The following is a 26,459-nucleotide window of genomic DNA, read 5'->3' as shown; positions in this document are numbered from 1 at the left end:
ATTATTTTGCTGAGAAAATGAAAAAAAAGCCCAGAAAGAGTGGATGCTTTGTGTGGGGGATGGGGAATAGATAAATAATGCAAATGCATTTTGATCTTTGGGCAAAAAATGAAGCATTTTGAGAGTTTAATAAAATGTACGGCGATATGGAGCAGCAAATTATAGCATAAACGACTCCGAAGGGTCATATTGCATATTGCACATAGTGGTATTCTCCTATTCAGTACAACAGAATTGCTGTCTTGTAAGTGGTCATCTAATCATGCCTTTAGTATCTGCTAATTTTAGTGCTAGTTTCAAGGGCTCTGCATCCTGCTAGAATTTCCCTCCTTTGCCTCAAGAATGATGACTTTGCTTTAGTTCACTCAATAAAAAAAAACCCCTCTTTGCTTAACTCTGAACGTGCAGTAATTGAGCCTTGGGGAATATTTTATTTTGATAATGTATATGTTGCCCCTTTTAGAAAACCTGTTTGGCCTTTGTCTGTTGTGTGAAAGGAAAGGTGGACTGTACACTTATATGCCTATTTTGAGTTAAGTAACTCCCCCCCCCCCCAGTTTCCATTCATAAAAATGGAATTCTGTCCTTTTAGCCCAGGATTCTCTGCCTTATGGCATCTTGCAGAGGTGGTAAGGGGGAAAGCACAAAAACCGCTTAGTCAGCCAGATTTTTTTCTTGATTGACAAAGGGAAAAGTGCTTATCGGGTCTCTTTTGAGGTCCTTTGGGGATCTGGGAAGCAATAACTTCTCACACTGCTTGTTCTTTCTTTCCTTACTTACCGTATTTTTCGCTCTATAGGACGCACCGGACCATAGAAAGGGGAGAACAGGGGAATTATTTTTTTTTCTTGTTCTCCCCCTCTAAAACAAGGTGCATTCAAAGTGCATTCACCCAAAGCCTGACTACCAACCACTGAAATGGATATTAAATGGTTCTGTTTAGTGGGTACATATTCAGGGAAAGTTATACGTGGTTAAGGCTGCCATCGTACATATAACTTACCTGGGAGTTAGTCCCCCTGAAATCAGTAGACTTAGTTCTGAGCAGTCTAAATAGTGAATAGTGTGCAATATGTGGTGCTTTCGGGTTTGAATCCCTTCTCAACCATGTTTGCATTTTTCATTCATTTTTTTATCTTATTTTTGACGCCAAGGTCATTGGTTTGATCACCATGTGGGTGCATATGCATGCATTGCAGGGAGTTGGACTAGATCAGGGGTAGGCAACCTAAGGCCCAGGGGCCCAATCGCCTTCTCAATCCAACCTGCAGACAGTCCGGGAATCAGCGTGTTTTTACATGAGTAGAATGTGTCCTTTTCTTTAAAATGCTTCTCTGGGTTATTTGTGGGGCATAGGAATTCATTCATTTCCCCCCCCCAAAATATAGTCTGGCCCCCCACATGGTCTGAGAGATGGTGGACCGGCCCATGGCTGAAAAAGGTTGCTGACCCCTGGACTAGATGATCCATTGGCTCCCTTCCAACTCTATTTTTTCTGCTGAGATATGATCATAAGATTGTGGCAGTTTGCTTCCAGAAGATGTTGCAATGGCCACTGACTTGGCTGGCTATTTGCTGGGGGTCACAACTGGCTAGAGGGTTGCTGCACTCAGGTCCTGCTTTGGGGTACCCCATAGGCTAGCCCCACTGTTAGCCACTGTGGGAACAGGATGTTGGACTAGGACCAACAGGTGACTTCACTTCTGATCCTTATTAGAAGATTGAGAAAGTTTCAGGTGCATCAGGATGGCAAACATCGGTACAACAGTAGGACTTGGGGAAGCCCAGTTAATAATTGATGGTTTTGAAACCTTAGCAATATTCTTATTTGGTACTTAAATATAGTTATGTACCAAAAACTGGTGTACTGAAGAATATAAAAAACCTGCTTGCAATTAGTACGAAGTTCATACTTTGCTCAGAATGGGGATCCTGAGTATCTGTGCATATTAAACAAATATTTTTTGTTCCTTCTGCTTGCACAAGGGGAGAGGGGGGTATAAAAATATATGCAGCATTTAGTAATCTCCCAGGAGCTGAAAAGGATGCTCATCTTTTCCATCCTGTTGGCACACGTAATGTTGTTAAATGTTGCCAGGGTATATGGCGTCCAGCATTCATTCTGCATATTTCTCTTGATACTAACTTGAGCAAGTTCTTCTAACGTGTAAACTGTTTGTTTTTCATGAAGGCTTTGGACATAGTTTCATGTGCTGGGTTCTGTTTCATATCCTTATCGCCATATGGAAACAGCGAAGCAGAAGGGGGAAGCACAGATATTCCTGCTTCGGCATTTCTAATGGCCAGTTTTATTAGAAGAGGAGGAGGCAGGTGTGAATGCTTGTGTAACTTGGATGGACGAGGGGAAGAGATAAATTTCTAGAATAGCAGGCACCCTCAAACAATCCTTCCGATGGTGTTTTCCTCTTGCTTGCGGTTTGCCTCAGGATTTCAGCATTCTATTTTGTCACTTGGCTTGCTGGTGCTTGCTGCTCATTCCAGCTGTTTCCCCTCTTTCCGTCTTACAGCCAGGCCTTAAGCATGAACATCTGTCTGGTAGAGCTATGTAAAAACCCATAAGTCATCAGCAAGACCGAAACTCCCTTATATAGGAGTCATGTTAAAAGGAGATGGAACACACATTTTATGGGCACCTTATGTTTCTCCAAGTCACAGAATAAACCTTGCTAGTCTTTTAACATTTTTCTTAATCTTCTACTTCTTGCTTGTATTCATGTGAAAATAGTAAAACACTCTCTCTCTCTCTCTCTCTCTCTGTCTGTGTGTGTGTGTACTATATATCTTGGAAACTTGTCTGTTTGCTATACTTTTGGACATTTCTTCAGATAGTGTAACTAAATTTCACGCGATGGCTCCTGAGATTAAGGAGCAGGTTTTCATCTGTGTTTGGTTACTATCGGGTGTCATTTTAAATCAAGATGGCAGATTGAACTTTTCAAAACTGCAACCATTTTTTTTTTGGGGGGGGGCGTTTCTTAGAATTCCTGAGGAACGCCAGGGACAAAGCTACTCAAATAACATACAATTGATGTGCGGGCTACACATTGTTTGTCAGTTGCTTCCACTTCCTTAACAGTGCCCATTTTTGTTATTAGAGTTGAGGTCATTTGTGTAAATGGTGGGATATTTTGGGTGAAAGAAGAGAATCTTCTAGAACAGGGGTGAGGTGGCCAATCTGTGGCCCTCCCAGATGTTGTTGGAATACAGGTCTGACTGACTGTTCTGGCTGAGGCTGATGGGAGTTGGAAGCCAGTAACATAGTGAGACCCACAGATTAGCCATCCCTGTTAGGATAATTAGCAATCTGAGGTACCTCAGGTATTTGTCTCAGGATTTCAGCATTCTCCTTTGTTGTTCTGCTCCGCTTTTCTGTTCTAGCATTGGGGCAGAGCCCATAGTGTCTCATGAGGTGGTGAGTGGCAGTGGTGCTCCTGCTGCAAGGAGCTATGAGTACATCTTCGCCTCACTGGGTGAGCTGCTTCTGGTTGTAATCTGGGAGAGAGATTTGTGTAAAAATGTGGAGGGGGGGAGAAAGAAGCCCACAAAAAACCCACACACACCCCAACAGCAATATTTATAGATCTGTAATGATGATAAACTTTGCTTTTACTCCCCACCACCCCATTCACATTAGGCAATGAAGTTCTTTCCAAAAAACTGAGGAAAATAACTCTAGGTTTCAGAGGAGGGTTAAGACTTGCTGGTGTGTCACTTCGTGATGTAGAGAGCCCCAATGGCTGCCTGCCCTCAATCTTGTGTGCTCATCTCACCTATGCCGATCTCTGTAGCCCAAACGAAAGCACATCAGGAAAGCCGAGGGTTGGTGTGCTGACTGGCCACTCTTCCAACCGTGGACATCCACATGAGCTGTTCCACACCTGCAGAGGAGGAAGGTTAGCGCTGGAGAGTTTGGATTTGATATCCCGCTTTATCACTACCCGAAGGAGTCTCAAAGCGGCTAACATTCTCCTTTCCCTTCTTCCCCCACAACAAACACTCTGTGAGGTGAGTGGGGCTGAGAGACTTCAAAGAAGTGTGACTAGCCCAAGGTCACCCAGCAGCTGCATGTGGAGGAGTGGAGACGCGAACCTGGTTCCCCAGATTACGAATCTACCGCTCTTAACCACTACACCACACTGGCTCTTCCCTTGCAGGACCAAGGGAAAGTGTACAAGCATGGAAGTTCATTTGTAAGCAAGTGCTATACAGTATGTGAGACTGTGGAATGGAATGGAATGGAATGGAATGCTCACTGCACCTTGGTGCCTTAACATACAATCCCCATGCTTTGCAAGTACCTAAAGCAGTGTTTCTCAAACTTTGGTCCCCAGCTGTAGTTGGCCTACATTATCCCATCATCCCTGAGCACCGGTCCTGCTAGCAAAGTATGATGGGAGTTGTAGTCCACCAACAGTTGGGGACCCAAGTTTGAGAAACACTGGCCTAATGTGTTTGCTTTAATCTGACATGGTTTTTGACTCTTGAATGAATTTGCAATGCATTTTTATTTTGCAGGAGTTCTTGGTTTGCTTCCTTTTTGTGGCAGTTTGCAGCCTCTCCCCTTAGGGTCCATCCTCAGCTCAGGAGTTTATGCTGTTTTGTTTTACAGGGCGATCTTTAATCTAGAACAAGTGCCATTATCTTGAAATAACTTTTGTCATGCCAGGTTTCTCAAGGAAAAGAAGTAGGTCAAATGTTGCAGGCATCATTTGCATGAATTCTGTTGGTGGCAAACTTCCAGGATTTTAGTTTAATTTTGATTATTGTTCTTTTCTTTTTAAGGTTGTCCCTCAGTAGAATCATAGAATTGCCAAGTTGGAAGGGATCCCGAGGGTCATCTAGACCATCCCCCTGACATGCATATTTAGAAAAAAAATTAAATGCTGTAAACCAGTCATCTATGTGTTGCCCTCCAGATAACTCCCATCACCTCCAAATGGAATGGCTAGAGAGGTTGGGATTGATGAGAGTTCATCTGCAGGCTCATCTCTTACATGAAGTATTTGCTTTGGTAAAAAATAAAAAATCTTCCTATGACTTAAGCAGTTTCACATCTTTCCAGTTTAAAGAAAAAATGTCCATGAGGGCTAGAAAAAGATTCAGTGGTAAGGTGGTTACTGTAACTGGTGATGTCACTTGAAGCTGGCCATGTCACTTGAAGTTAAGACCCTTTGCAAACATTTGATTTCTGGATGTTGCCTTCTGGCTTGCTAAGAAAAATCCCCGTGTTTGTAGAGATTATCCTGACAGTAGTAAGCTTTTGTCAGTTGTCAAGGCATGTTTAGCATGTGGAGATGTATTAATCTGACACAGCTACCATTGTAAGTGGCTGAAATAAATAGAGGGCTCAAACAGATGAAGAGGGATTAACTGTGTAGATGGAGCAAACTCTTCAATCACTAAACCAGTGATTTTACAAAGGATTAGCTTGCTTCTACAAATATTGATTACTGATTTGCTTCTCAAAATGAAGACGGCATCCCTTGTGCTGTGTATAGTGTGCCTTGTGAAGCAAACATCGTTCATATTAATGAGTTTGTCGTGGGTATTATAGGAGCTTACAGACATATTATTTTTTCATCCTCTAGCCATGCTAGATTTAAGATTGTCAGCTGCTACAAGTCCCCCTTTTGATCTTAGAGGCGTCATATTTATTTTCAACTAAAGTTGGCATTTGGGCTACACAGTCCAGATAAAACACTGCCATGCACTTTCGCCCCAGAACCAACCATTTTAAAGCAGCATGGCAAATGTGTATATATTTGCTTTACAAAGGAAATGATTATTTAAGAAGGGGAAAATGGACTCCTATAAGATTTAGCCGTTGGACATCACGTGTTTTAAAAGCTCTGTGTGTGGAATGCTCTCGCCGGGGAGGCTTGCCTGGGCCCTTCATTAAACATCTTTAGGCGTCAGGCAAAAAAATAAAATAAAAATCTTCAACCAGGCCTTTGGCTGATTAATGTCCTTGTAAATGTGTCATCGGAGAGGGGTTTATTGACTTTTTCTGTTCTTGTTATTATTATGTATTTTGTTAGTTTATGCTGTGACCCGCCCTGAGCCTTCAGAAAGTATTGTAGTACAGTCATACCTTGGGATAAATACGCTTTGGGATGAATATTTCCGGGTTGGGCAGATGCTCAAAATGATGTCACGCACATGCACGGAAGCGCCGAAACGTGACGCGCAGACACGGGTTACGTTTGCTTCGGGAAGCGAACGGGACTCCGGAATGGATCCCATTCGCATCCCAAGGTATGTCACAAAAGTTGCAAGTGGGAAACGGAAAAACACAATCCTTGCTTATTTCCCTTTCTTTACAGTACATTTGATGAAGGAAGACTTACTTTGCTTTCATTTGATCCTCGTTTAAACAAGGAGAAAGCCCATGGCCAGCCTTTAAAAGAGCAGGAGAAGTCATATGCTGATGAAAGTAATCTCAGACCAGACAGTTTTTGCTACCTGACGGGTAGGGATGAAGGAAAAATTTACCGTCCTCATTTGTAGGGTGAAATGGCTGCTAAGTGATACTGATGACTCTGTGACTTATAAGGTGGCTCTCTATGCCATGGCAGCCAGGAAGATTAGGAGGAAAGAACTGGATGGACTAGCGGTCAGTTGCAAAAGAGGCTCTGAGATCTAACTCGCACATTTTATTTGAGAATTACTTCTTATTCTGGGTAACAAGAAATTTTGGTGGATTTGATCATGGTTTTACTGCAAATGTAGCGACTGCTGTCCCCCCCTTCCTTCTTTGGATGTTGCAGTGGCCCTTGGCTAGCACAAAAAATACCGTATTTTTTGCTCTATAAGACTCACATTTTCCCTCCTAAAAAGTAAGGGGAAATGTGTGTGCATCTTATGGAGCAAATGCAGACTGCTCAGCTATCCCAGAAGCCAGAACAGCAAGAGGAACCGCTGCTTTCGCTGCGCAGCGATCCCTCTTGTTGTTTTGGCTTCTGAGATTCAGAATATTTTTTTTCTTGTTTTCCTCCTCCAAAAACTAGGTGCGTCTTATGGTCTGGTGCGTCTTATAGAGCGAAAAATACGGTAAATAAAAATGCAATTGGTCATTTGACTACTTATGTGCATGGCCGCTCGGAAAAGCTTTGCCACTTGTGGAACCCTGTCAAAATAAATAGTGCATTACCAATACAGAAATGAAACTTTACTGTTATTGGCAGTATTAACCAAAAGGTGTTGATGGTTCATAGTTATTCAACTTGCGCCTCATCGCAGAAGGGGGAAAATATTGCACTTTTTCATGGGGAGGGGTTTAAGGAAAGAAGATATGAAAGGTAATGTATTATGGCAGTACCAGCTTGAATATATGGCTAGCCTGCTATAGCAGCACTGCTGCAATGCCTTGGAAGCAAGGAGCCATGAGGTTTGATTTAAGCAGATTGTGCAAAGAAGTCCTTGCTCTCTTTGCCAGATGACATAACCAGAGACTCCCCAGTCTTTTCCATGTTGATGATGAAATTTCTCTCCAGTAACCCAAAAGCATGCAGACAATGCTGTGAATGACATGATTGCCTAGAGTGTCATGCTGGGAAATGATTATTCATGTTGCCCAATGCCAACCTGGATCTGGATGCCAAGAGCTCTTGGTGATCATTGTAATTTGCTGACAGTTGGGTAATTGCCTGCTTTGCAGTTGCACTCCATCTGATCCTTTAAAATCCATGCAATGCCTCTCTTAACTACTGTGATGTAGAAAAAGGAGCATATGGGAACTAAAGGGAGAAAATTAATTACTGTTTAATTATTTGCAGTATTTGTTGAAGTGTAGCAAAGAGGCAACCAATGGTAAAATGGTAAAGCTTTTTAAAAAAATGAGGGGAAATGTGTGCTTTCAAGAGTTCTGTCTCAATTCTGCTGACTACTGGAGCACCCTAGTGGTATAAATTGACAACTGGCAGGTGTCCATCAATGCCTGGTATAGGAAAGATGATTTTAAGTACTAATAAAAGATGTCAAGAATAATTCATAGTGTATGTTATCTTAAATCTTAAGGTGTAATTAACGTTACTGATGTAACAAATCTTCAAAGGACTATTATTTAGAGCTGTCATGATGGGGAAAAAATCGGTGTCAATTAATTGATTGCTTAAATCTTCCCTAATTTGGTGCTATTCATAAGCTAATTTTTTTCATTCCTTTAAAAATATTTCTTTCCTAAAATAATGCTTAGTGAAAACACTCTATGAAAGGATGTTTTACATATTTTTTCTGTAGCAAGAAAAATGCCCGCTGTCTCTAAAATTAAACATCAGTATAGGATGCACCCCAGTTGTTGATAAGACTTGGGGATGTGCTTAATTTTATATTTGTGGACCTTGGTTATAGTAAAAGACAGGCATGCTCAGATGCACTCTTTACTTCACCAATCTGTGTAGTAACTAGTATCTGTTCTAGGCTATTTTTGGAACTGGTGTTATGAATGCTGTCTCCCGCAATTGCACTGCTGCTTGAGGAAAGTAGAGAGCTCCTAACCAAGTGTGTCTCCTCCTAAAACACAGGAAATTACTCCCAAGCCACAGAAGGAGGGCTGCCTGGAAGAGGGAATGGAATACAACAATTTCACACTTATAAGCCCCACCATCTTGGCTTAAAAGTGGGGCTGATCCATGTCTACAAATAGACTGAACATTCACTAATAACCAGCAGTTATATTCCCCCCTGTTTGATAACGATTTGCCAATGCTTTAAAAAAATACTACCCACTACTTTTTCTCTTTTTTTCAGGGAATCAGTTCCTTCCAGTTGCAGCGCAAGACCTTCAGTGTGTTTTAAAATCTGGGTACCTGGAAAAACGCAGAAAAGGTAAGCAGCTTTGGAAAAGTTAAATTATGGCTTCTCTCTCCTGCTCCCCATTGCAACTACTGTCACTGGTAGCGCAGGTGGGAAGAACTCTTAGCTAGTGGAATAGCAAGAAGTATTCAGAAGACTAAAGCCATGAGATGAGTGGCTTTCTTTGGAGAGTCCTGAAAAGTTTGAGGATGCTATAAAGAGTCCTTTAAAAATGGGTGGAATTTGATGAACAGCATGAAGACGTGGGGCACTGCAATTAACATGGGACTGAATGTATTGTTTTGGATCATCGCAATCCTGTTACAATGTTTGAAAACCTCTCTTTCCTTCTCCCTTTTCCCACAGCTCATGACTTTCAAGAACTAGCATGGGCTGTGAAGTCTTACAGTGAGGGCGGGGGCGGGATGCCAGGTCACAGTGAGAATTTTAGCCAGTCCTAAGAGATTCCTGGATGCAGGTGGTGCTGTGGGTTAAACCACAGAGCCTAGGACTTGCCGATCAGAAGGTTGACGGTTCGAATCCCCGTGACGGGGTGAGCTTCCGTTGCTTGGTCCCTGCTCCTGCCAACCTAGCAGTTCGAAAGCACGTCAAAGTGTAAGTAGATAGGTACCGCTCCGGCGGGAAGGTAAACGGCGTTTCCGTGCACTGCTCTGGTTTGCCAGAAGCAGCTTGGTCATGCTGGCCACATGACCCAGAAGCTGTCTGTGGACAAACGCCGGCTCCCTCGGCCAATAAAGCGAGATGAGCGCCGCAACCCCAGAGTTGGTCATGACTGGACCTAATGGTCAGGGGTCCCTTTACCTTTTAAGAGATCCCTATGCTCTTCCCCATAGGAGCCAACTCCTAGGGGCCAAGGATGGGCATTGCCATTCAAATGGTGTGTGTGTGTGTGTGTGTGTGTGTGTGTGTGTGTGTGTGCCATGTCAGTTATGCAGGGCAGGGCCTACCTGAAGAAACACAATTATATATTGTAAGAATTACATTCCCTGTTGTAGCTAGACTAACTCCAAAATTCAGTAGGTATTGCTAAACACCTTGAAGTGCAGAGAGGACCAAGCATAATTCTGTAGATTGAACTGCTGGATGCAATTATTTTGAGAAAAGGAACCCCCCCCCCCTTTATGGATTTAAGACCTTACAAGCTGCAGAAGCAAAATTTAAGTTGGAAATGATATGAAGATGCGCAAATTTGCGTAACCTGCCTCTTCAAATTTTAGACTTCTGAAGGGGATGCATTGTAGTCCCTCCATCATACAAGATTGCTGTAAAGCAAGACTGAGCTGGGGCAGTGTTTAAAGATCAAGAAAGGTTTGGTAGGATGTACTTGGAACTGTTAACTCACTATGCTGGAAGTTGAAAAATAGCTAGTCTTTCCTTGTCTAAAGTTTTGCCATTCTTCAACCACCTACTGATACTTCAAGGAAAGGGGAAAGTCTTAGGAAAATCCCCTCTCCTCTCCTCTCCTCTCCCCTCAAAACATACCAGCACATATACTTGCCTACATACCCTTATTTTGGCTAACAAAAAATACAGTAGAAATAACAAAGCCTATATTACTGTTTATTTGCACTGCTTAAAATTTTTTGTTCCAATATTACATTTCTGCTTTTTAATTGAGAAGTCAGTTCCATCCTTACAAAAAGGAAATCTGTAATGGAAACAGCTATGAAGTGTGTTACTGAATTTTGTGTAGAATGCCCATCTAATACACATTGTGTTAATTGCAGACCACAGCTTTCTTGGCTTTGAGTGGCAAAAGCGGTGGTGTGCTCTGACTCCAACAGTCTTCTACTATTATGGAAGTGACAAAGGTATTGTAAAAATTTGTGGTTTATCTTAGAATCCAGTGCAATACGGTTGACTGTTTGCAGACCTCTAGGGTCGCCCTTTTGTTTTGAGGCATTCCGGATTCCCGTGCAACATTCATGGCCTTTGTATAATGGTCTCTGTGTTTCCAGATGGCGTGAATGTACTGTATCTGCTATATGTTGTCTTATCTCTTCTGTTCTTTCCTTTGGAATTTCAGATAGGTCCGTCCCCCCCAACTTTGATCAGTTTTCAAGATGCCTTAGCATTATCCCCACTTAGTTTCCTTTGTTGTTTCTTCTTCTCTCCTCCCCTCCGTAAGTGGTTTTGAAGTTTCGTACCTGTTTACCATCTTCTTGTCTCAATTTAGTTCCAGATGAAATTAATGACAATCTTGAATTTGCAAGGCAGAACAGTTTGCATTGTGGGAACACCTCTATACTTAAGATGTGTTTCATTCCATGTTAAAATTGCTGTTTATTATATAACCCCTCTCAAAAGTGGTTTGTCCTATAATTGTGAAATTTTGTAGAGAAGATCTCTTGGGTGAGGGGCAGATCTTTTCTGAATTTCAGAGAAGTCGGATGAAAGATGGTTGGTTGCAGTAGTTAAAAAACTGGAGGCAGTTCTTATTTATGAGTTGGCATGTGCACACTGGCAACTTTCACAAAAGTGAGCAGTGCCCACTGGGCTATCTAGTGCTCTCTTCCAAATACTTCAGTCTCCTGCAATTCCTCCTGCATCTCACGAATTCATTTCTTAATAACTAATAACGGCAGCCAGGACTTTATAGACAGGGCTCAAGAACCACCTGCCTCCATTGTAGCCTGTTGCCAGCATGTTCTTGCTGGCTTTATCTGTGGTTTTCACATGTACAAAATGGCCAGTGTGCCCAGGAACTGCCACCCCACTGCTTTGAGCATACAGTGGTACCTCGGCTTACATACGCTTCAGGTTACAGACTCCGCCAACCCAGAAATAGTACCTCAGGTTAAGAACTTTGCTTCAGGATGAGAACAGAAATCAAGCTCCAGTGGCATAACGGCAGCAGGAGGCCCCATTAGCTAAAGTGGTGCTTCAGGTTAAGAACAGTTTCAGGTTAAGAACAGACCTTCGGAACTAATTAAGTACTTAACCTGAGGTACCACTGTACTTGGTACACATGTTGTTGAAATTATTGGGGAGTGTGCCTCCAAATGGTTGTTGCTTGAAAACAACCCAAAAAGTTACTTGTACACCAAGACACACTAGTTGCTATACAAAAGTTTGAGGGAGAGAGAGACTCTTCATAGATATGTCATGAGGTGTGCTGCAAAATTAAGACCACCCCAAAAGCTGACATTAGTATGCACACCAATACATTCTGCTTCTAGATTACTACAAAAATCTGAGAATGGTTATATACCCACAGTGGACTGATATACACAGCAAACTAAACATACATGGGAAAGGAGTGTTGTCTTCTAGGAGTTCTGTTGTGTGTTTAGACATAGATTTGATGAAGGGGACACCTCCAGAAATGTGTGTGCGCACATCTGTGTGTGTGCAGTGTAAACATCAAATTAATTAATATTAAAGGCCAGCTGTTCCTTTTCTGAGATGTTTGCTATGCTAGCACTCTTTGTGTCTCTTGTGCAGAAGTCTTATTCAGGAAATACCAAATCTGGCACTTGGCAAACATCCTTTAGCTCAAGGATGTTTTTTAACAACTGCAGTAGCACTAATTGTAGAAGCACTGTGTGAGCAGACAGTTTAGATTGTGAAGTTAAGGAAATCTGTTTCTTAACAATCATACATGGCAGAGAACTCATGTTATTTAGGCATGACCTGTAGATCTGTCCTCCTCATTGAGGTTGCCTTGTGACATAAGCAGAGTTCAAGTAAGACTAAAGAAAAACAATTAAGAAGGCTCAAACTAGTGACTACCATAAAAAGTGAAAGACATTCCCTTGTTTCAGCACAGGTCCATTTCCCATCTATATTGTAGCAGGTGTTTCGGAGAATGCCCTTACAGCACTGCCTGTTAAAAAAAATGTTTAGGGCTGCATTCAGAGGCAGAAAAATAATTTTGATTCATAATTATAGCATTGGAGTTTCCCTTGAGGTAGAAAAGAACCCAGATCTACTGAACTTTTTATTACAGAAAATGGTTAACTGCTTTTTGAATTTCTAATGATTCTCGGCTGAATTGGAACTACTTGCAGCTTGAAGATGAATCTTTACTAGGATTCCACTGTGAGTCTTATTAGGAAGGCAGTTTGATTGCAAAATTTGTTTTCAAAGGCCATTGCAAGAATGTTAGCAGCACCATTTAATTCTGTTGTTTACAAGTAATTATTGTTATAGCTGCTGGCTGGCCATACATTTTGTTGTTAATGGTCCAGATTGACTAGTAGATGTTTGTCAATGGAGCTAATAGTTAGGAAATAGTTCAAGGTGTCTCTTGAATTTCTTGAAAGGGAGAGGCTTCCAGGGTTTGGAAGGTGACAACTAGGGCCGGGCAATATCTGGTTTTCAACATTGCAATATATCAACAGCTAAACATCACGATAAACTGATATATCTCAGTGTCTGAAATAAGAATGGAGCTATGGAGAGGCACCTGCTGGTTTTGTGGTTTTTTCTGCATTGTGATTTTTGTATAGCGCATGCGCGCATGCACACACACACACACACATAATGATTTGTGACATATTGCCAGGTCAAAAATTATGAAACCAATATCATGATATGGACTTCAAACTGGTTTTGGATGATATAGCACTGTGATATAGCCCTGTGACAGATCTCCCCGCCATCTATGTGTGAGCGAAGAAACAGGTATACAGATAAATCCTGTATACCTGAAGGAGCATCTCCAGCCCCACCGTTCAGCCCGGACACTGAGAAGGCTGAGGGCCTTCTGGCGGTTCCCTCATTGTGAGTAGTGAGGTTACAGGGAACCAGACAGAGGGCCTTCTTGGTAGTGGTGCCCTCCCTTCAGATGTGAAGGAGATAAGCAGCTATCTTATCTTTAAAAGACATCTGAAGGCAGCCCTGTTTAGGGAAGTTTTTAATATTTAATGTTGTATTGTTTTTAACACTTGATTGGAAGCCGCCCAGAGTGGCTGGGGAAACTCAGCCAGATGGGCGGGGTATAAATTATTATTATTATTATTATTATTATTAGTATTAGTATTAGTATTAGTATTAGTATTAGTATTATTAGCAATTTTGAGCAAAGACACACACAGAGAGAGGAGAGAAAGCATATTTGCATGCACACTCTTGCTGTATCAGCCCTCTGCAAAATATAATTAAATTATATCCATTGGAAAGGAAAAGAGCCCTTTCCTGAACTTTTCCCAGGCATGTCATGAAGGTTTTGTAGATAATAATTGCTTTGAGTTTTGCTTCATGTCCAATGTATTATCAATGAACTTTAGGGATGAGGGTGGCGCTGTGGTCTAAACCACTGAGCCTCTTGGGCTTGCCAGTCAGAAGGTTGGCGGTTCAAACGCCCGCAACAGGGTGAGCTCCTGCTCCTCTGTCACAGCTCCTGCCAACCTAGCAGTTCGAAAGCATACCAGTGCAAGTAGATAAATAGGTACCATTGTGGTGGGAAGGTAAACAGTGTTTCCGTGCGCTCTGGTTTCCATTTCGGTGTTCCATTGCGCTAGAAGCGGTTTAGTCATGCTGTCCACATGACCCAGAAAGCTGTCTGTGGACAAACACCAGCTCCCTCGGCCTAAAAGCGAGATCAGCACCACAACCCCATATTCGCCTTTGACTGGACTTAACCTTCCAAGGGTCCTTTACCATTTTACCTATCAATGAACTTCTGTAAGAAGGTTGAGTGTGCTTTGTATGTGGATACCGTTGCCAGTAAACCAAGTTTAGCTCTATCGGCTGCCTGCCAGTAGATGCTCTTACCTTAAGGACAAAACAGCTGTTTCTGGTAGTAGGCAGCACCGTTTATGTCTGAGGAAATGTAAGAGAAGTCACAGGGCAACTTCCCTCATTCCTTCCAGCTTCTTGTACTTGTAGGTTTTTGGGGTGACTCTGAGCATGTTTGTACTCCTTAGCCATCCAGTCTGGTAGCCACTGGTGACCCTGTCACTCATGGCTTTATCTAACCCTCTTTGTGTTTAGTTTTCTTTGAATTTAGCTATGCAGTTTACCCTAGTGACATCCCCTGGCTACACACAACATGGTTTTGATTGTGTGAAAAAAAAACAACCTATTGACAACTTTTTAAAAAATTGCTGCCTATTTTGTTAAGTGATTTGTAGTTCTTGCAAGAGGAGATATATATAGCAGGCCCTGGTTTACTTTCTCACGTTATATTAATGGCATCCCAGGTTATCATTTCTAGAATTGGAATGGTCAACTCTTCAGCCTTCCTCTATTGTGAAGAGCTATCCTGTATATCCGTTCACCTCCTAGGCAGCAAAATTCTCTCCCTGCCACCTTAGTCTGAGATATAATCTGCAATCCTCCCTGATACAGACCTGCGGTGCCACATTTGCTACTTCTTCAATCTGTACGCTTTACTAGTTCAGATACGCATTAGACTGATAATAATCTCCACTAACAGACTTTGGATTCTATGCTCAACGTAAATTATTCAAGTCAAGAATATAGGCACTCTTTTGCCTATATTATTGACCATTTTGCGGTTTTATTCTGAAATAGATATGTGAGCATTTGCAGAATTTGCGTGAACGAGTGGCAATTGGGAGCTTTGTAAGACTTTGCACATTTTCAAAGGCATGATCAGAACCCTCCTAAGAGGTCTAGAAATGTGCTGATTTTAAAGAAAAGGGGGATATTAAGGATTTGGCACCAGGCATTAGATCTCATGGAAACCTGCTGGTGAATTAAAGCAGAACAGTTCTAACTATTCCTCTAGTCAATTGGAGCTAGTACAACATGGGCATGCCACAAGTTTAATGGAGATTATTTATTTCCTGATACATGTTAAAATGTTTTCCTTTTGATTATTTAGACCCAGGAATGGTTTGCATGGTGTTGTTGCAAAATGCAGGGCACTTAGCTTATGTATATTGGTATTTATTTATTTATTTATTTATTTATTTATTTATTTATTTCTACCGTGCCCATCTGGGCGGCTTCCAACAAAAGATTAAAAATACATTAAAACATCAGTCATTAAAAACCTCCATAAACAGGGCTGCCTTCAGGTGTCTTCTAAATGTCATATAGTTGTTTATTTCTTTGACATCTGATGGGAGGGCGTTCCACAGGGCAGGTGCTACTACCGAGAAGACTGTCTGCCTGGTTCCCTGCAACTTCGCTTCTCGCAGTGAGGGAACAGCCAGAAGGCCCTCGGAGCTGGACCTCAGTGTCCAGGCAGAATGATGAGGGTGGAGACGCTCCTTCAGGTATACTGGGTCTAGGCCATTTAGGGCTTTAAAGGTCAGCGCCAACACTTTGAATTGTGCTTGGAAACATACTGGTTCACTCATTGAACTGGTTAGTATTGTGACGCTAAGCCAATTCATGACTTAGTGCAAATGCGGACGTTCCCAGAGAGATCCCTGCTGCATTGCTCCTTCTTTGGTCCTGCTGCTGCAAGGCTGCTCCGAGCTCAGCAATGGTTTGGTTTGAAAAGCCACAAGTGGTAAGCCATAGAACAAACGTTGGCCAAAGCTCATGGACAAATTGCAAGCATAGGTGGGTTTGGACAATGTGCTAAACCATGGGCTGGTTTACCTCATAGGAGTGCAATGTGGCCTCAATCTCGTTAGCAGCTTGCATGTTTGTACTAAGCCATGGTTTGGCTAAGAATAATGTGCACAATGCTTCTTTGCTTCTCCCCAGTGTACTTTGCACGTGTAGGCCCTGAACATTATACTGATAGATATTCAAATTTGTGAGAGCTTTCTCAGAAGTTTCCTAGCTTGCTTTGCTTTTATCTAAATAGCAGGGTGGTCAGTATACTTCAACCCTGTTTAGTGTTCACCCTTTTCCCCAGACCATAGCTTAATATGTTAAGAAGGCTATGCAAAGAGGTCTCCAAACCAATTTTCTGTTTGTCCTGAGGGTACCTTTATCTTGAAATGGTTGTGTATACTGCTACTTGGCTTTTGGGTTGTTTCAGAAGAAGTCAGAATAAGCTGAGCATTTTCTAGGCTCCTTTAGATTCCTTCACATTGGTCAGTAGGTGAAGAACCCCTTTTTACAGTTGTTGTTAACAGCCTCTGAAGTTCACTTCTTCTTTTTTGAGATGCAATAGTGGGGCAGATGTACCAAGGAGATCAGTAAGTTCTTCTTCACTGGACAGATTTTTCCAGTGGCTACTGAACCAGAAAGAGACACTGATTTATGATGCACTTGTCTTGCAAGTTCCATGTTCCAGTTCTTGGTTCTCCCTGGGTACAGAAATCATTGCATGTACTTCTCACTAAATGTGACCATCTGTAAGTATCATCCTGGGGGATTCTGTAGGCAGCTTTCATAAAAATGTGCTTTGTTTGTACCTTCTCTTTAAAGGAGAGGCTTTTCTCTTTTTTTTATCACTTATAGCATCACCTAAACCATGCGGCTAATAACGTCTAACCTATTCTCTCGAATATTCATGAAATGGAAAACAAAATCTGAATAAATGATAACCTGCCGTGCCATTCACATTCAGCGTTGCAAATGAAGTTCTATCTTTGCTTTTTATCTGCGACAGACAAACAACAGAAAGGTGAATTTGCTATAGATGGCTACACCGTCAGAATGAATAATACCCTTCGGAAGGATGGAAAGAAAGATTGCTGTTTTGAAATCGCTGCTCCTGATAAACGCATTTATCAGGTTGGACTTCTTATGTCATCTTGAAATTAAATTGATAAAAACTGTTACTGTTCCAGTTATGAAGACATTAACATTTCAATAAAACAACTCCTGACATGTTCAAGAAAAAGTAACTCTTGATTTGCTTACCTTGTACATTAATTCATATATATGTATATTAATAGATTGAACATTATACTATCTTTTTGGATAAGAACAACCAATATACCATTTTTATCTGCTGTTCCATTCCACAGCTTATATTTAAATATCTATTATCTAATAGGTCTGCTCTTGGATGAATAATAATGTAAATATTATATATATAAAACCCCCAAATGTTAAACATATCTTGTATTGCTTAGAGGACAGGGAAGGAAATCTAAGTTAAAGGCACATATCAGCTATGTGATTCAAGATCTATCAGCTAGGCATCAGTGTGGAATGTAAGTTTAATAAGTTTTAAATATCTGAGATTGCAGTTGAAAGCCAGTTAATTAAGTTGTCAGGTACTGTGTTGGAATCTGACAAGAACATTTTTAAGAAAACTGTACCCAGCAGTCTAAAGAAATTCATGGGTGTCTTCTAATTGTCAAGGGCGAATTTTGTTCATCAGTCCTGCTTTTGACATTGATGAAGAGAAGCAGCTTTTTTTTCTGCACAGCTGCCAGCTGCTGATCAGAGTTCCAAATCCATCATCCTCTGCTTCAATTACGTAAATTTGTCAAAATTAACTGTACATTATAAGAAGCATCCTTGCAAGAAAAGTACCAGAAGACATGTAAAGAATTGCTAATGGTGCCTTGAAGAAGTGACAAGAATGTTACTTTCTTTTCATTACTGATACTGTGCTGGCTGTATTTTTATGCTCATGATTCCTACTATTAAAATCAACTTTTTGAACAGTTTACAGCTGCTACTTCCAAGGAAGCTGTGGAATGGGTAAAGACGTTGAGACACGCAATACGAGGTAAGCCAGTTGTTGAAAAGAGCCTTTGTTTACAGTGCATGTTGGAATTTCAATCGTTATCGCTTTCTAATAGATTTTCTGTTTATTGATCTTGGCATTTCATTGTGGCCATTTTTTGTGTAACACGTTTCCTGATTTCAGCTTTCTGTGTGAGTGTGAATAAGGAATACTTTGTGCACTTGGGTATAAGTTCTTGTAGACTCGGCTGGACTTGCTTCCTAAGAAATATACATAGTAATAAGCTGAGGACATGCTACTGAGTTAAATTCCACTGAAATAGAGATGTGCCTGTTTTTATTCAGCTGGTGCTAGCTAAATAAAAACAGTCACATCTGCATTTCAGAGGCGTCTCTTAATAAGCTAGAACTGGGGCATTGAATTTCCTTGGATTTAAAATGGAAGCGTCAGAATTATTTTGCTTTTCTTTTGCATTCCTTGTGGCTGTGTTCACTGTGTGGGTACCTGTTGAATAGCCCTTGCATTCTTCTGAACAGACATGGGATCTGAAGATATTCTTGAGGAGGATGAAGAAGAATATGATGACATTGAGGAAAGTGGCGTTCCTTCTCAACAGCCAAGCACAGAGCCAGATGAAGATATTTATGAAGAACTTCCAGGTATTGGGATGGGGAGAGCCTGGGTTGCATAATGGAGATGCCGTGTAGAGCTCTGAAGGGACAGAAAGGGTTGGTGGAAAGAATTGATTCTAGCAGATAGTTCTTGGCTATGGCAGACCTGAACCAAGCTCAACTGTCTGGTCTTAGGTGAGTCATTGTGTGTCAGCCTCAGTTCCACATGGTCTTCCATGATTAATGCTAAACACTTGTGGTATTTAAAGAAGTGTGGTGGCTTTGTTTTTTACTAGGTTTAAAAGAACTATTCACTTTGAGCTAATAAGGGCATTGAAACTAGACAGGAATTGTAGAAATGGTCTCTTGAGATTATTGGCTCGTTAGCATCATCTCTGCTACATAATTTTTTAATTAAAACGTTGACGTGCCTTACAGCTTTGTCTCACCAACACAGTCACTCATTCCTGCCCACTTTATTCGTGGTGTCACTTGCATTAACCATTTTTCTTCACACTCTCTGTTTTTATCAGTATGTTCCCTCATACTATGATCTCATAATCTCTGCATATAAGCACAGGATGTGTGGTTTTTTTGTTTCATATCTGGGGTTGTAGAGAGGAACTGTCAACAAAGGTTTGGCGTGGGGCTTGGCTTGTTTTTTTTCTAATTGCATCCAGCATGAATCTGATCGTGCCATGATTTCTTCTCTGGATTTTTCAGTTACAGAAAAGTTTTTCTGCATCTTGACGCCCAGATGTAAATCTCATTCAAACCTTATTTTTGGCACCTAGTGCTGAACCTCACTCCAGTAAGAAGAAAGTGGCAGGACAGGGTCTGTAGGGATGTAAATACATGGAAATGAGGTGTCCTCCTTGCTGCGGTTTAAAGAGATCTTGAATATAGAGAGCTGCAACACTTATTACTGTAAATGTAATGGGGAGAGTGGGGTATAGCTCTTGAACGGGCTTGGCAAAACTTGGCCCTCCAGATGTTCTGGGACTACAACTCCCATCATCCCTAGCTAACAGGACCAGTGGTCAGGGATGATGGGGATTGTAGTCTCAAAACATCTGGTGGGCCAAGTTTGGCCATGCCTGCTCTAGAATAAAAGAATGCTATCAGAAGGTAAGTTGGTAAATAAAAATTACTTCCATCTGATGTGTTTCAGATATTTTGGTTCCCTAGAAAATATAGCTGTAATAAGTTCAGTGCATAAGGAAAGAAACAGACTGAAAACTATTGTAGACTTTTAGACTTTTTATTAGCAGGTGTTCTCCGTATCAAGCGGTGTGCTGCTATGTTAGCTCATTTTAAAACTTGGTTAATGAGAAACACAGTAACAGATCTCAAACAGACCCCCAGGTATAGGACAGAATATAAATTCAATTTATCATCATCATCATCATCATCAAAACAGGGTATGTTGCAAATTTGAAATCTACCCAATAGTTGGAATGTATCAATTATTAAGATTAATCTTTGCATTAGAGATGCTTACTTATTTTGGAGAAAGTTTCAAGATAGGCAGAGCCCAGAATTCTCACCACTGACCACAATGCAATAATGCACAGTTTGAAAAGAAAGAGCTGTTGGGTAATATGAAGCTTTGGGACTGTTTTGGAATGGTTGAACTTTGAAAAATATCAAAAGAAGTCATAATTAAGTCATGCTATCCAATAGGATATGGGTTGAGCACTGATCCTTTCCCCCTAGTATTGCCGAGTGAGACAGATATTTAACCATTTATTGACATGATATGGATCACTTAAGAGACTGCGCAAAGTTTGAAAAGTTAATGCCAGCTGTTGGCCTAACAGGAGGAGTATTAGGTCCAATTTACAAAACTAGCTCTAATTCAGAAACAGTGAAAAAATAAATAAATGGCAGGTATAATGGGAGGCAGATTTATTAAAGTAAATTCCCGATGAATTATGGAAGTAGATGTGGAAAAATACACAGTATTTTACATTTACTACATTACATTCAACAGGCTTCAAGACTGAATAAAATTTACCCAAATGTAAGCAATTTGGGCTGGTGCTGTCAAACATCAGGTGCAATTTACTCCATGTTTTTTGGACATGATTTTCCATTACTATTAGTACCCATTCCTCACAGGGGCATTTTCCCTGTCTTTCCTCAATTGTCCAATCACTACAGCAGTTCTCGTGGTGGCAGGTGTTTTGCATTTTCCTCACTTTTCTGCAGAATCAAAGAATGACCTTGAAAGATTATCTAGTCCAACCAAATCCTTGCCAGTGCAGGAAATTCACTACTACAGCACTCTTGATAGGTAGCCATCTGCCTTAAAAACTTCTAACCAAGGGTACAGCACCTTCTAAGGCAGACTGTCAAACAGCTTGGACCACCAGGAAGTTCTTCCTAATGTTTGATCCTAGTATCCATATTGACATTAATTTAATTATGACTTGCTCCCTTTAGTCTCACCCTTCTACTATAATTGACCATGCTGTTGTCCTGTGCACATTACTTTTGAACTTTGTTAGCTGTTTAAAGTAGGTTTAAAGCAATGAGTATTGGCCCACTTAACCCAGGTAAAAGGTAAAAAGGGCCATCATTTATTTATTTTTTGCAAAATGACACTCTCCCTGTCACCTTCATCACAGCTAAGTTGTACATCTGTACCAAGCTTGGCTGAGAATGGAATATAGATTTCAAAGATAGCCTCCTGCCAAAACAAGGAGGTGGGGGAATCTTTCAATTCATTTTTTAAAACATGGGTACTCAAGACTAGAGAGAACCCAGAGTTGTGCCACATTTTCCAGATATTATGATTCTTTCTAATAATACCAGGGTGTTCTGTAGAAACAATTTTTTCCCTTGAATAGAGCAGAATAGTTTCAGACTGATGCATAGTACCAATTTGTTGCTTCATTAAAATCTTTAGCTTGTCTTGTAGATCGATAAGACCTCAGTCCTGTACACATTGACCTGGGAGTAAATCCCACAGAACTCAATGGGACTTCTGAATAGACTTGCATAGGATTGTGTTGCAATTCTCTTGCTAAGTAAGGAGCTGTTTATTGGATAAGGGAGACTAATCTATTGATACCTTGCGCCATAAATCTGTTTTTACAAGGGGGAAGATGACTAATTTATTTTCTGGTAACAGTGTAAATTTATTGCAGTTGACTAATATTATTCTCAACAGCACCAGGATTCTGGGCTGCCTCTGCTTCTCAGCCAAAGTCGCATTCCAGAGTTCCCTTGAGCTCACTTGGACTAACACCAGTAATTTGTAAGCAGACTGCATTTGGGCTGCTCTGAGCCTTTTCTCAGTTTTTAGAGAATTAGGAGGCATAATTTCATTTCCTTCCAGGTTTTGCTTTGTGGGCTGGCATTTGCTTCCTCCACAGAGTAGGTGTAGCTGCAGTCAGCTGAGTTTCCTCTGCTTAACATCTCATAAAGTACAAAGTGTGCCCAGTTCCAGTTAGGGCAGCGGTTCTCAACCTGTGGGTCCCCAGATGTTGTTGGACTACAACTCCCATCATGCCTGAGCTGTGGCCTTGCTAGCTAGGGGTGATGGGAGTTGTAGTTCAACAACAGGTTGAGAAAGGCTGATTTAGGGTAAAACAAGCAACGAGTTGGAGCCGCTCCCCTAGGAGGAAAGACTGCAGCATTTGGGTATTTTTTTTTAGTTTAGAGAAAGAGGTGACATGATAAAAAAGGTAAAGGTAAAGGTACCCCTGCCCGTACGGGCCAGTCTTGACAGACTCTGGGGTTGTGCGCCCATCTCACTCAAGAGGCCGGGGGCCAGCGCTGTCCGGAGACACTTCCGGGTCACGTGGCCAGCGTGACATCGCTGCTCTGGCCAGAGCCAGAGCCAGAGCCGCACACGGAAACGCCGTTTACCTTCCCGGTGGTAAGCGGTCCCTATTTATCTACTTGCACCCGGAGGTGCTTTCAAACTGCTAGGTTGGCAGGCGCTGGGACCGAGCAGCGGGAGCGCACCCCGCCGCAGGGATTCGAACCGCCGACCTTTCGATCGGCAAGTCCTAGGCGCTGAGGCTTTAACCCACAGCGCCACCTGCGTCCAGGTGACATGATAGACGTTTACAAAATTATGCACAGCATAGAGAAAGTGGATAGAGAAAAGTTCTTCTCCATCTCTTATATAGTGCTAGAACTTGTGGGCATCCAATGAAGCTGAATATTGGTAGATTCAGGGCAGAGTGAAACAATGTGCTATTTCATGCAGCACATAGTTAAATGATAGAACTCGCTCCCACAGGAGACAGTGATGGCCACTAACTTGAATGTCTTCAGAAGAAGATTTAACAAATCCAAAGAGGATTAAGGTTATCAGCAGCTGAGAGCCACAACGGCCATGCCATACCTCCACTGTCAGAGGCCATATTCCAGTTGCTGGGAATTGCAGGTGGGCAGAGTCCTGTTGTGCTCAGGTCTTGCTTTGCAGGCTTCTCTTAAGCATCTGTTTGGCTACAGTGAGACTGGACAAGATGAACCACTGGCCTGATCCAGAAGGCTCTTTTGATGTTCTTACGTTTTGTTAAGGAAAGTTAAAAGGACATTCTCTTGTGTGGAATTGAATTACGCTGGGTTAAAAGGCTTGCAAATAAATTGAATATTGAAGCACAGACTCCAGTCTTGAGCCAACGTAGCTTGTTTTGGCCTGGATTCAAAGAACCGTGCAACTTATTCAATGCATCCGAGGGAACATTGGCCATGCCAAATGGATTCCTTCCCTTTTTGAATGGCAGCCCCACCCCACGTTTACACAGCAAACCTGTTTGGGGATAGAACTTTTAGAAACAAACTGTAATGTTGCATATTGAGACGGGAGTTTTGGGTGGGGCGAGGTGTCTGTCTTTTAAAGGGAGAACATTACACCAGGCATGTTAAAGCCCCCTAGGTGTACTTAAAAGCATCTCTTCCACCTAAAGCACTCAATGTTCTGTTTAAATATTGAATAAAAGGCATTACAATTAAACTGTAAAACACAGCACAGACTCAGATTTGATTTTCTACTTGTGGCGATCGTCCCAAGATTTGCCCTTCTCCCAGCATGTATAATTTAAACTGCTTGTTCAGATAATACAATAATTGCCCCATTTGTTGCAGATTATATCCTATCGCTTTTGTCCTGGGTTTTGCTAAGTAATACACAGAGTAGCCATCATAAGCTGCTGTATGCCTGGGGGAGTCCCGTTCAGCTTTCCTTTTAAGAAATGTTCCAAGGGAGTATTACTTCACTGTTCACACTGACCTTTGCAAGATTTCAGCCCCAAACCCCAAATGTCAGCAATAATTGGACTTTGGTATCAGTCACAAATGTAATAAAACCTGTGACATTTGCAGCTTCAGTCCATAAGCGTGTTTAGCTCCAAAGCATCTTGCTGCCAAGTGATGCAATGGCATAATCATCCTACCCCCTGAAAAAAAGTAGCTTTTCCTAACTTGTGATACAATAAACTACATTTCTTGTGCTTTTTGTAGTATCCAAAAAACCTTTGTGACGTATCTTAGAATAATAGAAACATACAAGTTAGAAGGGACCCTGAGCATCATCTCATCCAACCCCCCCTGCAATGCAGGAATATGCAGCTGTCCCTTATGGGGATCAAACCTGCAACCTTGTTGACATTATCAACACCATGCTCTAACCAACTGAGCTATCCATTGCTGATCTATTTCTTATTACATTAATATTCTGGCTACTGTCCAAGGAGCTCATGGTTGCTTACGCCCCCCCCCCCCCATTCCAGTTCACCCTTACAATAATACTGTGAGGTGGGTTAAAAAGGTCCTCTGACAGTTAAGTCTAGTCGCAGACGACTCTGGGGTTGTGGTGCTCATCTTGCTTTACAGGCCGAGGGAGCCGGCATTTGTCCTCAGACAGTTTTTCTGGGTCATGTGGCCAGCACGGCAGCCGCTTCTGGTGCAACCAAAACTAGAGCAGCACACGGAAATGCCGTTTACCTTCCCACCGGAGCAGTACCTATTTATCTACTTGCACTAGAGTGCTTTCAAACTGCTAGGTTGGCAGGAGCTGGGACCGAGCAACGGGAGCTCACCCCGTTGCGGGGATTCGAACTGCCGACCTTCTGATCAGCAATCCCAAGAGGCTCAAGTGGTTTAGAACACAGCACCACCCGCATCCCCTGTGAGGTGGGTTAGGCTGAGTAATAGTGGCTTGTTATCCTCCACCCCCACCCCAATTATTAATAGCCCGAACAAGGAGCACATTGCTTTCCCAATACAATTCCTTATTTCTGCCCCAAAACAGCAGGATAGCTTTAAGCTTTTCCCTTTTAGAACGGAATCTAGCTACTTAACACTGCATACACAGTTGTTGTGTGAAACTTTTTCAGGATTCTGGTCTCCCTATTTGCATTTTTACTGATGTATGGGAGCTGCCATGTGCTGCTCAGTTGACCTCCCCAGGCCATGTGGGAGGATGTTGCAGCAGCCCTTCCCCAAAGCAGTGTTGTTCCTAGAGCAACCAGAAACTAGAGCAACACCACTATGGGGAGGAGCAACAAGGTGAGCTACTCGTGGCCATTCTGCATGACCTCTGAATGGCTAGGGGGAAGAACCCTGCATAAGCAGCTTTTGTCTGCAGATGAGCATTTTAATGTTCAAATTAACACCATTTAGCTTTTTATCATTTTAAAGCATTTTGGTAATACTTATTTCCTGTAATTTTTGAAAGCGATCCCCTTGCACAGTAAAAAGAGAGGTTTCTTCATAAGCATGCAGTTCAACTTTTGAAAGAACCGTAAAAAAAGAGAAACGATCAAGCATTATATTCCCACACATTTGCTTCCTATTAAAATAAGATTGCTTATTACTCGTTCTGATCAGTCATCCTTTTTACTGCTTCGAATGGACCAACGCGAAAACATTTTTGACACTATAGATTTGTAAAACCAATATGACGTGAATGCTGTGTGACAGAAGTTGGCTGTTTTATTGAGGGGGGGGGGGAGAATCCCAAGTTGGAGAATCTTGTCATTCTAGAGAGACAAAAGTAATTTTCCTTATATTGAAGCCTTTTCACTGTTGACTACATTTTTGACAGCTGGCTTCATGTTACACATTAACAACGCTTTGTTTATTCATGAATAGCTTTGGCACACTATGTGCCCAAAATAGAATATTTCTCCATATGCAAGCAAAGCTGTCTTGTGATTAAGAAGCAATGCAACAAAACAGTCTTAAACTTGAACATTAGAGCTCCAGAATATCAGACTTTTGCACAGCCTAGGCAGCAGAATTTAATCTCTTTTCCTTTAAGTAGGTGGGGTGCACCCATGCTGCTTCTCACCCATTTAAAGGAGAAACCGAGCAAAATGCTCTTTGAACCAGCCTCCCTTTAAAGGGGAGAGAGGCTTGTTCAAAGGTCACTTTGCAAAGCTGCAGAGGGGATTTTGGCAGGTGGGCAACCCTGCTGACCTATCAGATTTGGCCTGTGAGGCCAATCCTGCTCACGATGTGGCCCATGGAGCCCA

The 26,459-nt window shown here is 41.8% G+C and overlaps 1 protein-coding gene and 1 long non-coding RNA gene across 3 annotated transcripts in view; both read left to right on the top strand.

The window, feature by feature from the left end:
• SKAP2 (src kinase associated phosphoprotein 2) overlaps positions 1–26,459 on the top strand; it is a 101,303-nt gene that overhangs the window by 38,965 nt on the left and 35,879 nt on the right. For both annotated transcript variants that reach the window (XM_083706043.1, XM_083706042.1), the window contains exons 5-9: positions 8,770–8,847; positions 10,563–10,646; positions 17,321–17,445; positions 18,331–18,394; positions 18,889–19,011. In XM_083706043.1, the coding sequence (XP_083562169.1) occupies positions 8,770–8,847; positions 10,563–10,646; positions 17,321–17,445; positions 18,331–18,394; positions 18,889–19,011 (474 nt within the window). The remainder of the gene's footprint in view (positions 1–8,769; positions 8,848–10,562; positions 10,647–17,320; positions 17,446–18,330; positions 18,395–18,888; positions 19,012–26,459) is intronic.
• Positions 3,465–6,455, top strand: LOC310828509. Its single transcript, XR_014556984.1, has 3 exons — positions 3,465–3,491; positions 4,631–4,705; positions 6,345–6,455. It is a non-coding gene; the product is annotated as an uncharacterized lncRNA (long non-coding RNA).

The sequence above is a fragment of the Podarcis gaigeae genome, assembly GCF_964106915.1.
Source record: "Podarcis gaigeae genome assembly, chromosome: 12".
Taxonomy (NCBI): domain Eukaryota; kingdom Metazoa; phylum Chordata; class Lepidosauria; order Squamata; family Lacertidae; genus Podarcis; species Podarcis gaigeae.
Note: the sequence above shows the minus strand (reverse complement) of the source record. Positions and strands in the feature narration are given on the sequence as shown.